Source organism: Phyllobates terribilis, unplaced genomic scaffold (assembly GCF_046119375.1).
Source record: "Phyllobates terribilis strain yellow unplaced genomic scaffold, ASM4611937v1 Scaffold_5__5_contigs__length_657084704, whole genome shotgun sequence".
NCBI lineage: Eukaryota > Metazoa > Chordata > Amphibia > Anura > Dendrobatidae > Phyllobates > Phyllobates terribilis.
This window is the reverse complement of record NW_027362765.1, coordinates 638,636,678-638,657,314: the sequence shown is the minus strand read 5'-3', so window position 1 is coordinate 638,657,314 and position 20,637 is coordinate 638,636,678. Positions and strand designations below refer to the sequence as shown.

General features: G+C 44.5%; 1 protein-coding gene across 2 annotated transcripts in view; it reads right to left on the bottom strand.

The window, feature by feature from the left end:
• Positions 1–2,843: 2,843 nt before the first annotated feature.
• The window catches only part of LOC141273808 (uncharacterized), a 32,350-nt gene continuing 14,556 nt past the window's right edge, over positions 2,844–20,637 (bottom strand). For both annotated transcript variants that reach the window (XM_073686180.1, XM_073686179.1), the window contains one exon: positions 2,844–4,568. In XM_073686180.1, coding sequence (XP_073542281.1) covers positions 3,097–4,568 — 1,472 coding nt within the window. In that variant the 3' untranslated portion in view covers positions 2,844–3,096. The remainder of the gene's footprint in view (positions 4,569–20,637) is intronic.

The window sequence follows — 20,637 nt, the reverse complement described above, 5'->3', positions numbered from 1 at the left end:
CTATCCAGTGTGGAAATTAGTATAGAGGCATGTGCCCAGAGCAACAAGTTAATGTAGACATGACACCTCGACTATGAGCAGAGACACTCACTCTAGATAATGAGGTCTCCAAACGACACCCCCTGACGAAGGCAGCTGTGCCGAAACGCACGTCGGGCAGAGCACGAGCGAGGAGCTGCTATCCGGCCACTGTGGGTGTAAGTACATGATTCGGATACATCACTTACTGTATGAGCTGTCGTTTGGAGACCTCATTATCTAGAGTGAGTGTCTCTGCTCATAGTCGAGGTGTCATGTCTACATTAACTTGTTGCTCTGGGCACATGCCTCTATACTAATTTCCACACTGGATAGAGCTTTCAGAACTATGTGGGTTTTCCATTAACCTCCTTATGAGTTACCCTTTTAAGATTTACATTATGGTGCTCTATTGTGCTCATAGGTAATTTATTCATATCGGGCAGTGCATATTTTCTCTAAATGATGAATGGATATCGCTCCTTCGTTGTCATGCTCTTCCATCGTTTTTATATTGTGTGCTTCTGAGTGATCCTCATTGTTCACATTTAATTAATATTTTTCAATAAAGATTTTGCATTTTCATGACTTGGGACGTTTCTTCAAAGTTTTTTGCTCGCTTTGTTTTTCAGTTCTATTTTGCTTCGGTTGTCCCTATTATGTGGATTTATAAGTCCTACCTTGAGGTGTTGCCAATTTGGGTTAAATTTATTATCCACCCCACTTTTCCATGTCTTGTGCCATCTCATAAAAATGAACAAAGGCTGGATTGGGCCAGACTTCTCAACACCACCGAATGATAGCGTAACAAACTCAAATCCAGTGTCTTTTTTTGGGAGGTGTATTCCCATGCAACTTTTCACACCCACACATGGGTATACGCTTCCTAATTTTGGATATTTGCTCTCGTCTTCCTCCTTCTCCTCATCCTCCACCACCTTATCACCAGGGTGACCGTGGTCCGTGATGCAACACCCACATAATTTTTTTAAAGGGTGTTTATGATGCCTGTAAAAAAAATTGACACAGTATGTTCATGTATACCCCCCAGGGGTAAATGTTTGTCAGCCCATACACTTAGTGCATGGGCATTACAAGTATAGGAGACCCGCTCCTTTCTAATGGGAACATTTTTTTATGAGGCCCTCCTCCACGTCTCTTCCACGGGGCATTGGAGTGCCTCCCAATTTTTGGCAGCCCTTGCATTCACTGCATAGGCCAACACTATGGCAGACCCACTTCTTAATAATGGGAACATTTTTTTATGAGGCCCTCTACGTCTCCTCCAAGAGGCATTGGAGTGCCTCCCAATTTTTGGCAACCCTTGTATTCACTGCATAGGCAAACAGTATGGGAGACCCACTTCCTAATAATGGGAACATTGAAGAGACTTAGAGGAGGGCCTCCTGAAAACAATGGGGTATTGGGGTGTGTCCAAATTTTCAAAGGGGTATGTTCAAATTTTGGGCAGCCGTGCTACTCACTGCATAAGCAATAACAGTATAGGAGACCCACTCTTTAGTAATGGGAACAACAAAGCATGGCCGGCTGATGGCTCTCTAAGAATAGTGAGGGCGGACTGCTGGCCCTTTAAGAATAGTAAATTCCGCCTGATGGCCCGATAAAAATAGGTTTTGTGACTTTCAGAGTCCCTCCTTCTTAAATGAAACAGGATGTGTCTGATCATGTCTCACACAGCACATGACCAGATAAAGTTGTAAAATGTTAAAATGACATTTCCCAGTGAATGCATTTGTCACGGTTGAAAGCAATACAAAAGTGCAAAAATGCATCAAAAACGCTACATGTGAACATAGCCTATGGTGTGAAGGAATATTTTTGTTTTTGGTTATTTATTTTGCCTTATATACAAGTCATTACCCTGGAAAGGATGTTCCTTAACATGAAAATCCATTTTGGTTTCGTTTTCGTATGTTTTGTTGTGAGTCCGTAAAAGTAGCGTAATACCTCTGACAACATTGTTGACAGCAGTGACCTGGGAGTCAGACATGCTTCCAGGGGTCTTCCCCATGCGGTTCCCATGCCATTTGAGCACTGTTCCCATCGATTTGGGCAATTTTTAGGCCCTCTGCAGACCGCCGGGGGGGGAGCCGCCTGAAAAATGCTCGAGTTTCCCATAGACTTACATTGGGGTCCTTGCTCGGGTCAAGCACCCGAGTATTCCAATGTGCTCGACCCGAGCAACAAGCACCTGAGCAATTTAGTGCTCGCCCATCACTACTAGGGAGATGTCACACGCTGGGCAAACTGCAAAGCCTGACGTGAAGCACAACAGAGGGCAGCGGACAAATGTGAAGGGAGCAGAGCCTGGAAACGAGAGATGCGTTTGTCTTGAAACAGCAAAAAAACAGCCTAGTAAGTGACACCAGTGGAATCAGGGTTTCTGTCCCTACACCTTGCTGCTCTCAGAGTACAAAGCAAAATCCTGCTCACAAAATTCCCTTAAAGGCCAAGTTCACAAGAATATTTGAATTCTCAGGCCAATATTGTCTTCACTGGTCCTTGTGCAACTCCATGTGATCGTCCGCACTGTGGATGAACAAAGACCATGTTGCTGCCATAATTTTTCCACACTTTGGTATACTAATGTTCAGTTTTGAAAAACTGTCCCAACATGAACTATCTACGACTAATCTCTTTTGTGATATCACCAAACTCTGTCTGCAGGAACACTTCACTGCAGATAATCATCATGAATGGATTTGTTCCTGGGAAGTAGGGCAGACAATAAACATTATTATTTAAAATGTCTTTTATATGTGAGAAAAAGTGGAAAAAGTCGTCAAGTGGTTCAATGAAATGATCTGATATTAAAGCCAGCTCAGTACAAGGCAACTAGAGAGAGACAACCACTGTGCTGGTCATAGTTGGTGGTGCCAGCAGTCAGATACTCAGCAATAAAACAGCAATTATACACAGATTAAAAAACATTTTCCATTAAAATAATACGTTCTTCTAGTTATAAAGTTTATAAAACAGTAAAAATATATAGAGAAACATAACTGTATCAGTACAAAAACATTAAACCATAGTGTAAAGTATAGGGGAAGGCTAACATTATCTACGGTGACTTGCTAGATGACTTGCAAGATGTCCACTTTCAGTAAAACACTCCCCACACTCCGAACAGTAATATGGCTTCTCTCCGGTATGATTTCTCTGATGCAGAACAAGGTATTTTTTATTGGAAAAACTTTTACCACAGTCCCAACAAATATGTTTTTCTTCTTCAAGATTGATCGGATGTTCATCACATTGTAATTTAGTATGTGCTTCTCTTAAGTGACATTCCTGGTGGCTTAAAAAATGGGTGTTATTTGCAAAAATGTCCCCACATTGACTGCAAGAATAAGGTTGCCGCTTTGCCCGACGTCTATTATTTCTCACAAGACCGGATTCGCTGTTCCTTTCTGAGTGAATCTTTTGATGTTTGGTAAGAACAGAGTTACAAGTAAAAGTCTTTCCACATTCAGTACATAAATAGGGTTTCTCTCCTGTATGGATTCTCTGGTGGACGACGAGATATGCATTAGTGGTAAAATACTTGCCACAATCAGGACAGCAATGTCGCTTCTCTCCCGTGTGAGTTCTCAGATGTTTGATGAGAACAGAATTACAGATAAAGCTCTTCCCACATTCTGAGCAATGATATGGTCTTTCTCCGGTATGGGTTCTCCGATGTATCACAAGATCTGAAGTTGTGATGAAACGTTTCCCACACTCTGAACATGAATGTGGTTTTTCCCCAGTGTGAATCCTCTTGTGTCTGACCAAATGTGAGCTCCTCATAAAGCGTTTACCACATTCAGGACAAGAGTATGGCTTTTCTCCTGTGTGACTTCTTTGATGGCTTATGAGGTGGGAATTCCGATTGAAGCTTTTGCCACATTCTGAACAAAAGAAGAGTTTCTCTGCCGGCTTATTTTTACGGTAATATGTGACGTACTCCCCAGTAGAGGATATATGACGTACAATATCGACATTAGAGGATAATGCACTTATATTTTGTACACGAGAAGCTGGTTTCTTCCTTATATTAGTTGATCGATCTTTTTGTGGATGATCTGCTGGCGTGAGGTCAGCATCTGTCGCTTCATTATTATCTTCATCACATGACACAGATTCTTCCTTAATTTGTGTAAGTGTATAAGTAAGATCAGAGGGAGTTTTCACGATGAAGAGATTTTCTTCAGTGCATGATTGGGATTGCTCCTTAATATGAGGTGGTGAATCTTGTGGTGTATAATCTGCATGGGTAGAAGTGTCAGCATTGGGGAGAGTCTGACTATCGTGAACAGATGAATCCTCTGGATGGTCCATGTTCCTATTAAGAGTAGAGTTAATGACTTTTGCTTCTTCACACAAATGTGGTGCCTCAGGAACATTCTCCAAATAACGGATCACTTTAGATGAATATAAAGAACGGTTTGCAGACGGTATATTAATAGAATTACTGTGATCATTCATAGAGTCCATCGGTGAATTCAAGTTGTAAGACCCTACAGATAGATTTATGGTTTCAGTGTCATCTGGAATAAACAAAAAAGAAGTCATTAAGATACTAGGTCTACCTGTAAACATATGTATAAGTTATGTATATTATGTATTAATATATTATTAAGCCATGTTCACATTTAGGAGTCAGTCAAGATTTGTCAACATTCTGCAGCGAATGCAAAAATCAGCACAATTTTAAATTCCTCCACATATTCATTATTTGCGCAGATTTTACAGGATTGGGTTTCTGCTTTAAAAAAATCCACTTCTGTGCCATCTACAACTATGACATGCTCTTCAGACCTTGTTTCTAGGTCAACCCTCCATCCGGCGAGACTTTCCCTTGTCCCAGGGTACTACTGTATCGACCTGGATCTGTGCTTATATCCATTTACATGACCTTTGCTTACAGGGAGTGTGAAACCACTATAAGACCTGCCGAGAAGCAAGTGGGAGACAGATTTGGACAGATAAGCATTGAGCACTGGGAGCTGGCCTTGAAAGCCCCTCAACATTCTCGCACAATTATATATTCTTCACCGTACGTATTACACCACATCCAGAATGAACAGGACACCACCTGAATTCCCAGATGAGTGCCCCAAATGTCACAGGCACCTGGCAATGTTTTGTCCCCTCCTGTGGGACTGCACAGAGATTAAGGGATACTGGGCCCAGATGGTTCAGTTCCTACAAGGTCGCATGACTTGTCTACTATTAGTTGACCCTGAGCAATACCAAAGGATCGCAGATACATTACTCCTGAATGAGGTCTATTTATAGCCTGAAGATGTGTGGCCAGACATGGGATGTCATCAAGACTTCCAACCATCATGTGGAAATTGGCTCTAAACATCTTCCTCACTTTTATAAAAGTTATCTATACAGTCCGGCTGTGGATTGGAAGGGGGGAGTGGCAGCGGGGGAAAAGCGGGTCACAGGAGGCAGGAGCCGGCGGCTGCAGTTAACCCTATGCCCGCTATTAAAGAACATGAATATTCAATGCTCCCAACACCCATAGTCCGGCCCACCTCTGCATTGAAGCCAGCGCCTAGAGGTGGGTGGGACTATGGGACTGGAGAGCAGTGAATATTCATTCATATTCACGTGATTGCCCAGCAGCTGCAGGAGCCAGCGGCTGCGGCTAACAGTGTGCCCGCTAATAAAGAGAATGAATATTCATTGCTCTCCAGTCCCATAGTGCCGGGAGTGGGGAACAGTGAATATTCCGCCAGCTGACCTCAGCGTGTGGGGGCGCACGGCAGTGTTGTCATGCACTGCTTACACGTTGAGATCACCTGCTGGCATCAGAACAGGACGCAGCGCTGTGAGGGAAGGAAGGGGAGAATTATTTTTTTAATGTGTGCGGCGTGATAGGGTTCATATATACCAGGATGGGGGCTCTGTATACCTGGATGGGTATGGGGGCCATGTATAACAGTATGGGGATGGGAATGGAGGACATGTATACCAGAATGGGGATGGGATGGAGGCCATGTATACCGGAATGGGGATGGGATGGAGGCCATGTATATCGGAATGGGGATGGGATGGAGGCCATGTATACCGGAATGGGGATGGGATGGAGGCCATGTATACCGGAATGGGGATGGGATGGAGGCCATGTATACCGGAATGGGGATGGGATGGAGGCCATGTATACCGGAATGGGGATGGGATGGAGGCCATGTATACCGGAATGGGGTTGGGATGCAGGCCATGTATACCGGAATGGGGTTGGGATGCAGGCCATGTATACCGGAATGGGGATGGGATGGAGGCCATGTATACCGGAATGGGGATGGGATGGAGGCCATGTATATCGGAATGGGGATGGGATGGAGGCCATGTATACCGGAATGGGGATGGGATGGAGGCCATGTATATCGGAATGGGGATGGGATGGAGGCCATGTATACCGGAATGGGGTTGGGATGCAGGCCATGTGTACCAGGATGGGATTCGGGGGACCATATATACTAAGATGGGCAGCACATATATACCAGGATGGGGATCATATATATATCAGGATGGGGGGGCATACATACCAGTATGGGGACATTACCCCTATAACAGCGTCAGCAGCAGATCCTTCCCCCATAACAGTGCATCATGACTACATTTTTTACTTCAATTTTTTTTCTATTTCCCTCTAAAACCTAGGTGCGTCTTATGGTCCGGTGCGTCTTTTAGACCGAAAAATACGGTAATTAGGAGGGATTACCGAATAAACGTTATGCTGAAACTTCTATAACTGAGAATGTGTCAGTCTTCCTGATTGGGAGTTTGGAATTATTTTATCTTTTATTTTTTAAGCTCTTCATCTTTGATGTCATCTGTGGTGATAACTCAACACAGAGGCGCTCACAAGAGTTACAGTCTCTGTCAGGATGAGCTGACTGATTAGATAACTCATTCTGCACCCACCAATATACAGGAAAGCACAAAGAGGCTACAGAAGGAAAACAGTGAAACATGTGCAATTAAATCCAGCAAAAAGTATTTGTAACCCAAAGTACATGCATTTAAATAAAAAAAAAGCACGTCCCTGAAGGTGTCCATGCACTTTAATGGGGGATCTGTCATCAGGTTTTCACCCCACTCCTCCAAACTATAAGCACTTTCAAAGACAAGTCCATAAATACCTTTACATGGCCAGTTTGGTCCACAGTTACAGCGAAATGCAGCTGAAAGTCATAAGTTACTTACCGGTAACAGGATTTTTTGGCGACCATGACAGCACCACGAGAGAGGGGATCCGCCCACCAAGGACAGGAAACCTACAGGCTTAAAAGGGGCGGCCCTCTCTCTCGCCTCAGTTTGGATTACAAAGCATTGAGAGGACAACCAGGTTAGTAGACATAGCATACAACCATAAAAAATAATATTTTTATAAAACACCAACTAAGCGTGAAATCTCTAATTAATAAATAAGGAGTGCTCCCACAATGTGAAGGGAGGGAATATAAGGGTGCTGTTATGGCCTCCGAAAAATCCCGTTACCGGTAAGTAACTTATGACTTCATCGGTCGACCATGACAGCACCACGAGAGAATTGCAGAGATGAAGAAGTCTTGGGAGGGACCACAGCCTGGAGCAACCTTCTCCCAAATGTGAGGTCAGATGAAACACCCAAATCCAGTCTATAGTGCCCATAGAAAGTAGACGGAGAAGACCAGGTAGCAACCTTACATATGTCTTCTATCGAGACACCCATGTTCTCCGCCCACGAGGTCGCCACAGCCCGGGTAGAGTGAGCCTTCAACCCCTGTGATGCTTCCTCACCGCTGGAAGCATAAGCTAGAGTAATAGCTTCCCTGATCCATCTAGCTATGGTGGACTTAGCAACCTTAAGCCCCTTTCTAACCCCTTGGCAGGAGATAAACAAAGAACTAGGTTTCCTGAAAGCCTGGGTGACCTAAAGGTACCTAATCACACATCTTCTTACATCTAAAGTATGAAATTCTGCCTCTTTTTGGTTACTCGGATTAGGGTAGAACGAGGGTAGGATTATTTCTTGGAGTCTATGGAAACGGGAAGCTACTTTAGGGAGATATGCTGGGTCAGTTCTAAGAATTATTCTATCGTCCAGGATCTAAGTGAAAGGTGAAGCTGAAGACAGAGCCTGGATATCACTGATCCTCCCAGCTGATGTTAGAGCTATTAGAAGAGCTGTTTTAAGGGAGATGGACTTAAGGGATGCTGAATCTATTGGTTCAAAGGGTGAACTAGTTAGTGCTTTTAGAGCCAAATTTAGATCCCAGGGTACTAAATTGGTTTTGATAACAGGCCTGGATCTAAACACGGCTTTGATTGGCGCCCCCTCACCAACTGTAGAACGGGAAAAAAGATAAAAATTTCTTCCAAGTTCTAGCATAAATTCTAGTAGTGATAGGTTTTCTACTACGCATTATACGACTGTTTTACTGTGTCATGGTGTTACGCATTAGTGTAGCTACTAGGTCCCGAGAGAATCCTTTGCGTTCTAACAGTGACCTCTCAAGTTCCACACCGTCAAGTGGAGGCCAGGAGCTTGAGGATGGACTATTGGACCCTGGACGAGGAGATCCAGAATCTCGGGCAGGACCCAAGGCTCGGAGATGGACATGTTCCTCAGGCATGAGAACCAGGGCCTCCTGGGCCAAAAAGGGTGCGACCAGAAGAACCCTCACCTTGTCTGCTCTGATCTTTCTTAGGACCATGGGAAGAAGATTCAATGGGGTAAAGGCATAGGCCAGGCTGAAATCCCAAGTTACTTGGAGGGCGTCCACTGCCAGGGGGTTTTCTCTGGGATTTAGGGAACAATAGAGCTCTCTCTTTCGGTTTAGACTCGTGGCAAAGAGATCTATCACCGGAGGCCCCCATCTTTGGACTATTTAGGAGAAAATGTCCTGTTTTAGTTCCCATTCTCCCTGCCTCAGAGAATAGCGGCTTAATTAGTCTACTTTTATGTTTTATTTTCCTTTGATGTGGAGGGCCGTTAAGGAAAGGAGATGACATTCCGAAATCTGAAAAAGATGATCCGTCACTCTCATCAGCGATCTTGAACGTGTACCCCCTTGGTGATTCACGTAAGCTGCCGCAATCCTATTATCTGAAAGGATCTTAACGTTTTTAGCTTGAAGAAAAGACAAAAAATGATTAAATTGCTATGTCCACTGCTAACAGTTCTTTAGTGTTGGAGTAAAGATCCTTTTCAGTATCTGACCAGTACCCCTGGGCTACCATATCCCCCAGATGGACCTCCCCACCCACGGGAGCTTACATCCGTGGTAATTATCTTAGTGACTCTAAATACCCAGGGAAACCCTCGAGATGGGTGAATGAGGCGAACCTACCACTGTAAAGAACTCAACTGACCGGGGTGACAAGAATATTCGTCCTTCTAAGTGCCCATTTAACAAAACTTCATTATGTAGAACGTCCCACTGTAGAACCCTGGAGTGGTATTGTGCCAACAGAACCCCGGGAAGGCAAGATGACAGGGTACCCAACAAGGACATTGCTGCTCTAAGGGACATGAACAGGTTTGATAATGCTTTTCCTACCAGAATCTTAACCTTTTGTTTTTTGGCTTCCGGGAGGTAACACACTTGAAGATCTGAATCCAGCATAATACCCAAAAACTGCTGAATTTTTGAAGGCACTACCCTAGATTTTTCCAGATTCAGGATCCAGCCCAGATTCTCTAAGATGGAGGTTACTAATTTCAGGTGTTTATCACATTGGGAGGCCGAGTCTCCAACTATAAAGAAATCATCCAGGTAAGGGATAATTAAAATATCATGTTCCCTGACATGAGCCATGACTTCTGCTATAACCTTAGTAAATACCCGGGGAGCTATGGCCAGACCGAACAGCAGGGCCCGAAACTGGAAATGTTTAATTTCTCCATCCATGATCTAAGCTACCCTAAGGTATTTCTGGTAATCCTTATGTATAGGTACATGGTAATAAGCATCTTTTAAATCTAACACTACCATGTAACAGCCTGAAAAAAGCAACTTTATTGTTGATTTTACGGATTCCATCTTAACCCCTTTCCGACCAGGTCAGTAATAGTACGTAGCTGTGCCCTGGGACTTATGGGCCAGCTACGTACTATTACGCGCGCTGCGATCGTGCCCGCACACAAGCAGTGCGGGGCAATCGCCGCCGGGTGTCAGCTGATACCCGTTACTATGTGCAGGGAGCAGTCCCGCACCGCTCCCGGCACATTAACCCCCACAATGCTGCGATCGAAGTCGATCGCAGCATTGCGGTGGCAAGGGAGGAGGTGATCGTTATACTCACCTCTCCTGCCGGTGTCCAGCGATGTCTGCGACGGCTTTCGGATGTTGCCATGACGACCCGATGTCGCCATGACAACATCCGGGTCACCAGGAGGCAGGACGTTACTTTGGTCATGCGCAGTGCGCGACCAAAGTAATGTCTCCCCTGTGTGCAGCGCTGAGAGGCTGCATGACATAGGGAGCTGCTGCTCTCTATGCCATGCAGCAGATCAGGCTGCAAAAAGTGAAAGTCCCATAGTGGGTCAATGTGTAAAAATGAAAAAAAAAAAAGTAAAAATATAAAAATAAAAAAAAATGAAAAAAAATAATCCCCAAAAAATAAAAATATATTGAACCCATAATATTTATTTATTATGAAAAAATAAATAAACCAATAAAAGTACACATATTTGGTATCGCCACATCTGGAATGACCTGACCTATAAAACTGTCCCACCAGTTAACCCATTTAGTGAACACTGTAAAAAAATTTAAAAAAAAGAAGCAAAAAACAATGCTTTATCATCATACCGCCAAACAAAAAATGGAATAACATGCGATCAAAAAACGAATGTAAATAAAAATGGTACCGCTGAAAACGTCATCTTGTCCTGCAAAAAACAAGCCGCCATACAGCTCCATCATCCGGAAAAAAAAAAAAGTTATAGCTCTCAGAATAAAGAGATATAAAAAAAAATATTTTCTCTAGAAAATCTTTTTTATTGTGCAAAAGCGCCAAAACATAAAAAAAATATATAAATGCGGTACCGCTGTAAATGCACTGACCCGAAGAATAACGCTGCATTATCAATTTTACCACACGCGGAACAGCATAAAAAAAAAAAAAAACAATTCCTGAATTGTTGGTTTTTGTTTATTCTGCCTCCCAAAAATCTGAAGAGAAAGCGATCAAAAAAGGTCACGTGCCCGAAAATGGTACCAATAAAAACGTCAACTTGTCCCCCAAAAAACAAGCCGTCACATGACTCTGTCGGCCAAAATATGGAAAAATTCTAGCTCTCAAAATATGGTGATGCAAATACTAGTCTTTGCAAAAAAAAGCGTCTTTTAGTGTGTGACAGCTGTCAATCATAAAAACCCAATATAAATCTGGTATTGCTGTAATCGCACCGACCCGAAGAATAAAGTCGTCTAATCACTTATACCACACGAGGAACGGTGTAAAATAATAAACTCTAGGGTTAGGGTTTTTTCAAAAGTAAAGAAAAAAAAATAAATGATGACAATATGGCGACCAGTGTTGAGAGCAAGTGCTCGCTACTTGAGTTTGCATTGGGTGCTTGGGTATGCACTGAGTATCGTGGGTGCTCGAGTCTCTGCCCTATATGCTAAGCGGCCAAAAAAAAACGTTGCTGGGATTGCCTGCCATGCACGAGCGATCTCCGCATGTTTTTTTTTTGGTGTCTAACAACCGTGAAACATGCAGGCGGGGACTCGAGCATGTCACTCGAGCACCCGCGATACATGGTGCATATCCGAGCACCCGATGCAAACTCAAGCAGCGAGCACTTGCGCTCAAGACTAATGACAACTCATTCAATATTATGACCTAATGTTATCAATTTCTGTCGTACCTTTGGGTTCAAAATGTACACTATACCCCTTGATAAAATTCTTGAGGGGTCTAGTTTCCAAAATGGAGTCAATTGTGGGGAGTTTCCATTATTTCGGCACATCAGGGGCTCCCGAAATGCGACATGGCGTCCGCTCTTGATTCCAGGCAATTTTGCGTTCAAAAAGTCACACAGTGCTCCTTCCCTTCTGAACCCTGACGTGCGCCCAAACAGTGTATTTTCCCTACATATGGGGTATGGGCGTACTCAGGAGAAATTGCACAACAGTTTTTAGGTTCCATTATCTCCTCTTACCCTTGTGAAACTAAAAAAATTGGGGCAAAAAGATCATTTTTGTGGAAAAAGTTAGATTTTTTTATTTTCACGGCTTCATGTTCTAAACTTCTGTGAAGCACCTGGGGGTCAAGGGTGCTCACCACACATCTAGATAAGTTCCCTCAGGGGTCTAGTTTCCAAAATGGTGTCACTTGTGGGGGTTTTCCACTGTTTAGGCACATCCGCTAATTATTTAAGCAAATTTTACATTCAAAAAGTCAAATGGCGCTCCTTCCCTTCCGAACGCTGCCGTGCGCCCAAACAGTGGTTTTCCCCCACATATGGGGTATCGGCTTACTCAGGAGAGATTGCACAACAAGTTGCATAGTAAATTTCTCCTGTTACCCTTATGAAAATGCAAAACTGGGGGCTGAAAAACATTTTTGTGGGGAAAATGTGAACATTTTATTTTCACGGCTCCATGTTATAAACTTCTGTAAAGTACCTGGGGGTTCAAGATGCTCACCACACATCTAGAAAAGTTCCCTGAGGGGTCTAGTTTCCAAAATGGTGTCACTTGTGGGGGGTTTCCACTGTTTAGGCACATCAGGGGCTCTCCAAACGCAACATGGCGTCCGCTAATTATTCAAGCAAATTTTACATTCAAAAAGTCAAATGGCGCTCCTTCCCTTCCGAACCCTGCCGTGCGCCCAAACAGTGGTTTTCCCCCACATATGGGGTATCTGCTTACTCAGGGGAAATTGCACAACAAATTTTGGGGTCCATTTTTTCCTGTTACCCCTGCAAAAATAAAAAAAATGGGATCTAAAGTAACATTTTTGTGAAAAAAGTTAAAAAAAGTTAAAAGTTTTTTTCTTCCCCATTCCAAAAAATTCCTGTGAAGCACGTGAAGGGTAATAAACTTCTTGAATGTGGTTTTGAGCACCTTGAGGGGTGCAGTTTTTAGAATGGTGTCACTTTTGGGTATTTTCTGTCATAAAGGCCCCTTCAAGTCACTTCAAATGTGATGTGGTCCGTAAAAAAATGGTTTTGTAAATTTTGTTGGAAAAATGAGAAATCGCTGATCAACTTTTAACCCTCATAGCGCACTAATAAAAAAAAAATTTTGGTTCCAAAATTGTGCTGATGTAAAGTAGACATGTGGGAAATGTTATTTATTAACTATTTTGTGTAACATATCTCTCTGATTTAACAGAATAAAAATTCAAATTTTGAAAATTGTGAAATTTTCTAAATTTTCGCCAAATTTTCAATTTTTTCACAAATAAACGCAAGTGATATCGAAGAAATTTTACCACTATCATGAAGTACAATATGTCACGAAAAACAATCTCAGAATCAGCGGGATCTGTTGAAGCGTTTCAGAGTAATTACCTCATAAAGTGACAGTGGTCAGAATTGTAAAAATTGGCCTGGTCATTAACGTGCAAAACACCCTCGGGGGTAAAGGGGTTAAAGGTGGGGACTATCAAAAACTTATTAAGGGCTTTCAAGTTAATGATACACCTAAATGAACCGTCAGGTTTAGAAACCAGAGAGAGATGCGAGTAGAATCCTAGCCCCCTTTCCGATGCCGGGACTTCCACAAGGACTGCTTTACGAACCAAGTCCAGGACTTCCACTTGTAGGGCCGTCTGCTCTAACACTGATGAACGGACTGGGGTCAAGATGAATCTCCCACGAGGAATCTCCCGAAACTCGAACCACAGACCCGAACCTACCAGATCAAGGATCCAGTTACTGGCAGAAATTTTTGTCCAGGCAGGTAAGAAGCCCAACAGCCTCCCCCCTACCTGGGCTACGAGTCATTGACTCGGTTTCTGGGGCCCTCGAGTAGAAGAAGAAGAGCCAAATAGGAGCCCTCTACCTTTCGGCCTGCGGTCTTCCCACTTCTCCTGACCCTTCTGCGGTCTTTTTCGTAGAAATCTTCTTCTATGGAAAGGACGTTTATAAGTGGGAACGGGCAAGCTAGTGAACCCTTTCTTTTTGTCACTAGCTTATTCCAGAATCTCATCCAGAACAGGCCCAAAAAGATGTTCCCCTTCACACGGTATAGTACAGAGTCTCATTCTTGTCTGAATATCACCTAGCCAACATTTACGCCACAGGGCTCCATCTACGGGCTGCGTTGGACACGGAGGCCGACTTTGCTGCCAACCTGACTGAATCCGCGGAGGCATCCGCCAAGAAAGCTGCTGCCCCCTGTAAAAGTGACATATCTGATAAAATCTCTTTCCTGGGTGTGTTATTCTTCTGATGGGATTCAAGCTGGTCCAGCCATATCATTAGGCTTTAAAGCCCCAGCAGTCGTTTCCCAGGTTCCTTTGAGAAAGGTGTCAGCTTTTCTGTCCAAAGGGTCCTTAAGGGCCCCAATATCATCAAAAGGAAGAGACAATAGGCTAGATGCCTTAGCTACAGTATGTCCACATCTATTTTTGGGGCTTTCTCCCAGGAGGAAGAAGTCGAGTCTTCAAAGGGGTATTTCCTGTTAAAGAATGGAGGGGGAACACCCTTTCTCTCCGGTCTTTTCCATTCTCTACGTATCAGATCCTGAAGTTTATCATTAAAAGGAAAACTTCTTCTTTTCCTTTGCCCCAGCCCCCTGAACACTACATCCAGGACCGATTTCTCTGGTCTGGCATCTGTAATGCCCATAGTTGAGCGAACCGCTTTAACCAAACTATCAATTTCATTAAGGGGAAAACAATGCTGACCCGCACCACTATCTGAGGAAGTGGATGATGAAGAGGTTGAGTTGTCAGAGTCCAACTCATAAGCCGACGACAGGGAGTCATCAGGGGCAGGAGATATCTCACAGTCTGTATCCACCTTTCTCTTAGCTTTTTTTAGAGAGGATTTTACTAATTTCAGACTTGACTAAGGTATTCAATCCCGAGGCAAAACTAGGGGTCTCTTCTGCTAGCATCTGATTGATACAGGATTGACAATTTTTTGGAATAGGAGTCTGGAAGGAAAAATGCTTGGTCTTGGAGGCACATTAAAAAATAGAAGAGGAGAAGGGATGCCCCATTACTAAGTGAACTTTCTCGAAGATCACTTACCCAGGAGGCTCAAAGGGCTGGTACCGGTTTGGAGGAAGGACCTTTCTCAGCCGGGGGATCTTCCCTGGAGGCTGCAGATTCGTCCATCCTGCTGGAGCCAATGACTGGACCTAGACGCCGAACCTTGCTTTCCTGAAAACCGGGCATTACCAGTAGCTGGAGAGTACCTTTTGAAGCTCCCCAAACAGCCACTGAGATGGTAAAGATGGCGGCTGCTGAACTTGCTTCTGCTCACTTTGTCTCCATGATAGGGAGAAGTGAAGCTGGGAAGCCCGGAACAGCGGTGCTTGGGCAGTTAAATAGTAGCACCTGTTCCACCCTTACATCAATTTTAATTAACTGATATATATATATATATATATATATATATATATATATATATATATATATATATATATTTTTACCACCGGGACGCCGCCGCGGTTAGTACCGCACTATACTTGCGTTCCAGATGCACATGACCGGAACTTTCGGCTCCGGTCACGTGACCGCCGAGAGGCGCGGTGACGTCATCAAGCCGCGACTCACAGGAGGAGGCCGGAAGTGCGTGCCTGCGCGAGCCCAGAGGACGCAGAGATGCTACAGCCGCCACTCCAGGTAGGCTCCAGGGGGATGATCGGCCTGTTTCCCCAGGTCGCAGCCACCACTGAACCGACGGGGCTGCCACCCCAGACAGGGGCGCAGCCCCCCCGGAATATCCAGAGCGCCATCCTCTGCCGGGTGTCAATGGGAATGGCACCCCACGCAACCCCGCCATCATCCTCAGGGGGTTGGTGGGCTTGCAACCCCAGATAGGGGCGCAGTCCCACTGCAGTCCGGACCTGTCCAGGGGCAGCCCCCCTCAGATAGGGGCGCAGACCTGGCTGTAGCAAGCGATGTTAGGGCTTGCCACCCTAGATAGGGGCGCAGCTCCCACTGCTATCCGGTGCAAAAAGATGCTGGGCATTCCCCAGATAGGGGTGCCTTTGCATAGCTGACGCTGAAGCTGCCGATCCCAGATAGGGGCGCTGCTCGACAGCCGTCGCCACATTCAGCTTCATACGGAGATCTTCCATGAGCCTGCTATAGGTTCCCTCCATGAAGGACAGGAAACCAAACTGAGACGAGGCGAGAGAGAGGGCCGCCCCTACCTATTAAGCCTGTAGGTTTCCTGTCCTTGGTGGGCGGATCCCCTCTCTGGTGGTGCTGTCATGGTCGACCGATAAAAACTATATTAATATGTGAATGAGGCTGACAAAACTATTTGTAGATCTGAAGCCTCTTGTCACTGCAGACAAAGCAACTGGAGGAGGCAGAGCTGGGAATAGAGCTGGAGTGACAGAGGCTTCAGATCTATAAATAGTTTGTCAGCCTCATTCACATATTAATTCAAAGGCTGATTAGTAGTGGAGGAATGTGACTGGACATCTAAAAGGTATTGCTGGACTTGTCTTTGAAAGAGCTACATGTGCATATAAATAGTTTGGGGTGTGAAATTCTGCTGACAGATTCCCTTAAAAGGGGTTGACTGGTCCAAATCGATGTCTGCAGTCACTCTGTGTGACTGCAGGCTTATGAATCTGGGGAGCGCACGCACTGTGCACTGCGGGGATTCGCCGGTTTCTGAGCCAGGACCAGAGGGGTATGTATGCGTTATACTCTTGTCATACACTGAGCCCGTGCTCAGACTAGTGTCGCGGCCGTCCAGTGGGCATGGCCGACTAGAAGTCACACAGAGTGACTGCAGACTCGATTTTGACCGGACAACCACTTTAAATATACTAGGCGGTCTTCCTGAGGGTGATATCGAGGTTGTTTACGCCTTTTCCCTAAATTAAAGCACAAGTCCAGCATTTTTTTGTTTTATTTCAGTGCTGGAGTGGTGCAACTCATTTTGTATTACACTTACCAGCCGCCATCCCTGTGCTATGCAGACTGTCAGCCCCTGCAGACACAAGTTAGATAGATCATGTGCAGTGCACGATCTATCTTCCATCGGGTCACCATGGCAACGATCGGGACCCCGCGCAGAGTCTCCGATGCAAGGTAAGAGGGGCTGTTTCTCCTCTCCTTGCTCCCAGAATGTTGCGATCGACTTTGATTGCAGGCATTTCGGGAGTTAATGTGCCGGCAGCGGTGCAGGACTGCTCCTGGCACATAGTACCGGGTGTCAGCTGTGAGAATCATAGTACCAGGTGTCAGCTGTGAGAAACATTAATTTTTTTTTCATCACATTTAAGACACGGTGCGTTTTTTTTCGCAGCAGACATGTTGTGGATTTTCCAAGTTTGTGGTGAAAAACACTAAATTACTTACCGGTAATGTGATTTTCCTGAGCCCATGACAGCACCACAACGAGAGAGGGGATCCGCCCTTCCAGGACAGGAACTACAGAATAAAAGGGCGGCGCCTCTCCACCACCTCAGTTGTTTACAGAGTATGAGAGGACACTACTTAATAGTTATATATCCCATGATTTTTCCTTCTACACACCACGTGAATCAAACACCACAAAGGAAATGAAGTGATCAACTTCTACCAGTGATGGGAGGTAATATAAGGGTGCTGTCATGGGCTCAGGAAAATCACATTACCAGTAAGTAATTTAGTGTTTTCCTATCACCCATGACAGCACCACAACAAGAGATTTACAGAGAAAAAACTTTAAAGTTAGGGTGGGACCACAGCCTGTAGAACAGTTTTCTTAAAGGAAAGGACAGCAGAAGTTCCCAGATCAAGCCTATAGTGTCTATAGAAGGTGCAAGGTGAAGACTGAATCGCAACCTTACATAATGCTTGATGGGGACATCCGCTTTCTTATTGTTCTACCATGGATTCCCCGGATTAGCACAAAAAGTAGGGTGCACAATTTCCTGAATTCTATGGAAATTGGAAGCTATCTTCAGAAGATCAGGTAGCTCCAGAACAGGCCCATCTTCTAGGATCTGTATAAACAAAGGATCAACCGACAAAGCTTGAATGTCACTAACTTACCATGCTGAAGTCAGGGCCACCGGGATAATAGTCTTTAATGTGAAGACGCTGAATTCATGGGTGAAAGTGAAGGCTTGTTAGAGCCGTAAGCACTGGATTCACATCCCAGGGTGCCATCTTTGGACTGAAAATGGGCCTAGATCCAAAGCTCACTTTCACATTCCTTGCTTATTCAATGAAGGTTGGACACTGTTCCAATAGTCTATGGCTAAAAAGGTCCATTTGCAATTCTCTTCCTCTTTATATGAGGTGCTGTTAAAGATAAAAGGTGAGACTTCGCCATCTGAACTGATTAGACATAAGTGTCATTAGGGATCTTGGCAGAGTTCCTCCATAATGGTTTATGTAAGATAAAGCTACTCTATTGTATGACAAGACCTTTACATGGTGACCATGTATAGATGAATGGAGCTTTCTTATATACTGCCTAAAGCTTCTTTAGGTTAGAGGAACCGGGTCTTTAGAGGCAGCCCCCGGGTGTGTACCCATGACCATGTTACTACTGGAATGTAGGAGATTAGAGTTATTAACAGCAATATCGCCTTGTTCAGAGTTGTGGCCAGACTGCTTATTAATTTTGACATATAGCAGGACTCCTTATTCTACCTTGGGAGACCACAACTCTTACTAACTGCCCAGTGAGTTCTGCAGCGCTCGATGGATCTGCCCATAATCCCAAAATAGTTGAGGTAAAACTATTGTCAATGCCTCTTCCTTCGATATGAGAGTTGTCCTAACTACTATAATTCTCCATAAAGCCTTAAGGCTCATTAACATCTGAATGGAAGGAGACAAATTGAAAGCCTAAATCCTCATTTTATGCCAAGAACTATTCTCAGGAAATTTGATGTTTCATGTGAATTGGAACCGGATTGTATACCTCCTTAAACCCATATACTACTATACAGCAATCTAGAACTGCAGATTTACTAGCAGGTCTTCTAGAGTCCATTTCCAATGATCTAACCCTAAGGAATCTGTACAGCCTCTTCGGGCTGTAGCAAACCCAGGTAGGACTGGGTTAAATAATAGCTTTACAGGTCTTGATTAGGGCACCTGGAGAGCTAAGCACCAGAGCAGGCTAGGCATTCACCTTAGTCAGACTGCTGGAAAGCAGAGCAGACTGTATGTGTCTTGGAGCTAATCAGAGACACAGGCCAGACTCCACAAGTATCAGTGGTTGCCCTGGATAAATATTGTTTTGTTTGATCAAGCTGGGTTAGCTGAGCTTTATATAAGTAGTCAGGGTCTGTCCTATTTAGTCAGAGCTTGGAAAAGACCAGAAATATTAAATGTTTATGACTTCTGTGCAACCTGTAAAAAGCAATAAAACTGCGCTTGATTGGACCAAACCCACAATGGCTGTATGAGCACTACATGATGCCTCTTACCTTTAAGAGTGAAACCCTACAAGGTTTATTATTAACCTGCAAAACTAAGGAAGCGCTCTTATTGTCACCTGCCTCCAATCGGCAATCCACCAAGCCAGCTGAGCACCAGCCAGGAATATCGCCACCCTCGGTCTCAAAATAGAGGCTAGGATATTTTTCACCCTGAATTCGGTAAGCTTGCCATGCACAGTTTACAGTCGCTGAACTTGGTTTTGTCAGACATAAACTTAGTTGTGCAACCGGTACCTTTACAAAGAGGGACTATGAGGCACAGGGGCGCTACAAGGCATAGACACCCTATAAAGGACTACAAGGCACAGGGGCACCCTGAAGCACCGAGAGACACTACGAGGCCCCATGAGGTACTAACAGGCACTGTGAAGCGCTATGAGGCACTATGAGGTACTAACAGACGCTATACGGCACTATGAATGCACCATAAGGCACTATGATTTGTTATGCTATGAGGCGCTATGAAGAGAAATAAGGCGCTATGAAGTGCTATGAGGCACCATGCCATGAGGAGCTATAAAGCACTATGAGATGCTATACGGCACTATGATGTGCTATGAGACACTATGATGCGTTATGAGGCACTGTGAAGTAATATGAGGCACTATAATGTGCTATGAGGCACTATTATGTGCTATGAAGAGATGTGCTATGAGGCACTGTGCTATGATGTGCCATGAGGCGCTATGCTATGATGTGCCATGAGGCGCTATGCTATGATGTGCCATGAGGCGCTATGCTATGATGTGCCATGAGGCGCTAGGCTATGATGTGCCATGAGGCGCTAGGCTATGATGTGCCATGAGGCGCTAGGCTATGATGTGCCATGAGGCGCTAGGCTATGATGTGCCATGAGGCGCTAGGCTATGATGTGCCATGAGGCGCTAGGCTATGATGTGCCATGAGGCGCTAGGCTATGAGGTACTAAGATGTGCTATGAGGCACTATGATATGACGCACTATGATGTGCCATGAGACACTATAATGTGCCATGAGACACTATGATGTGCCATGAGACACT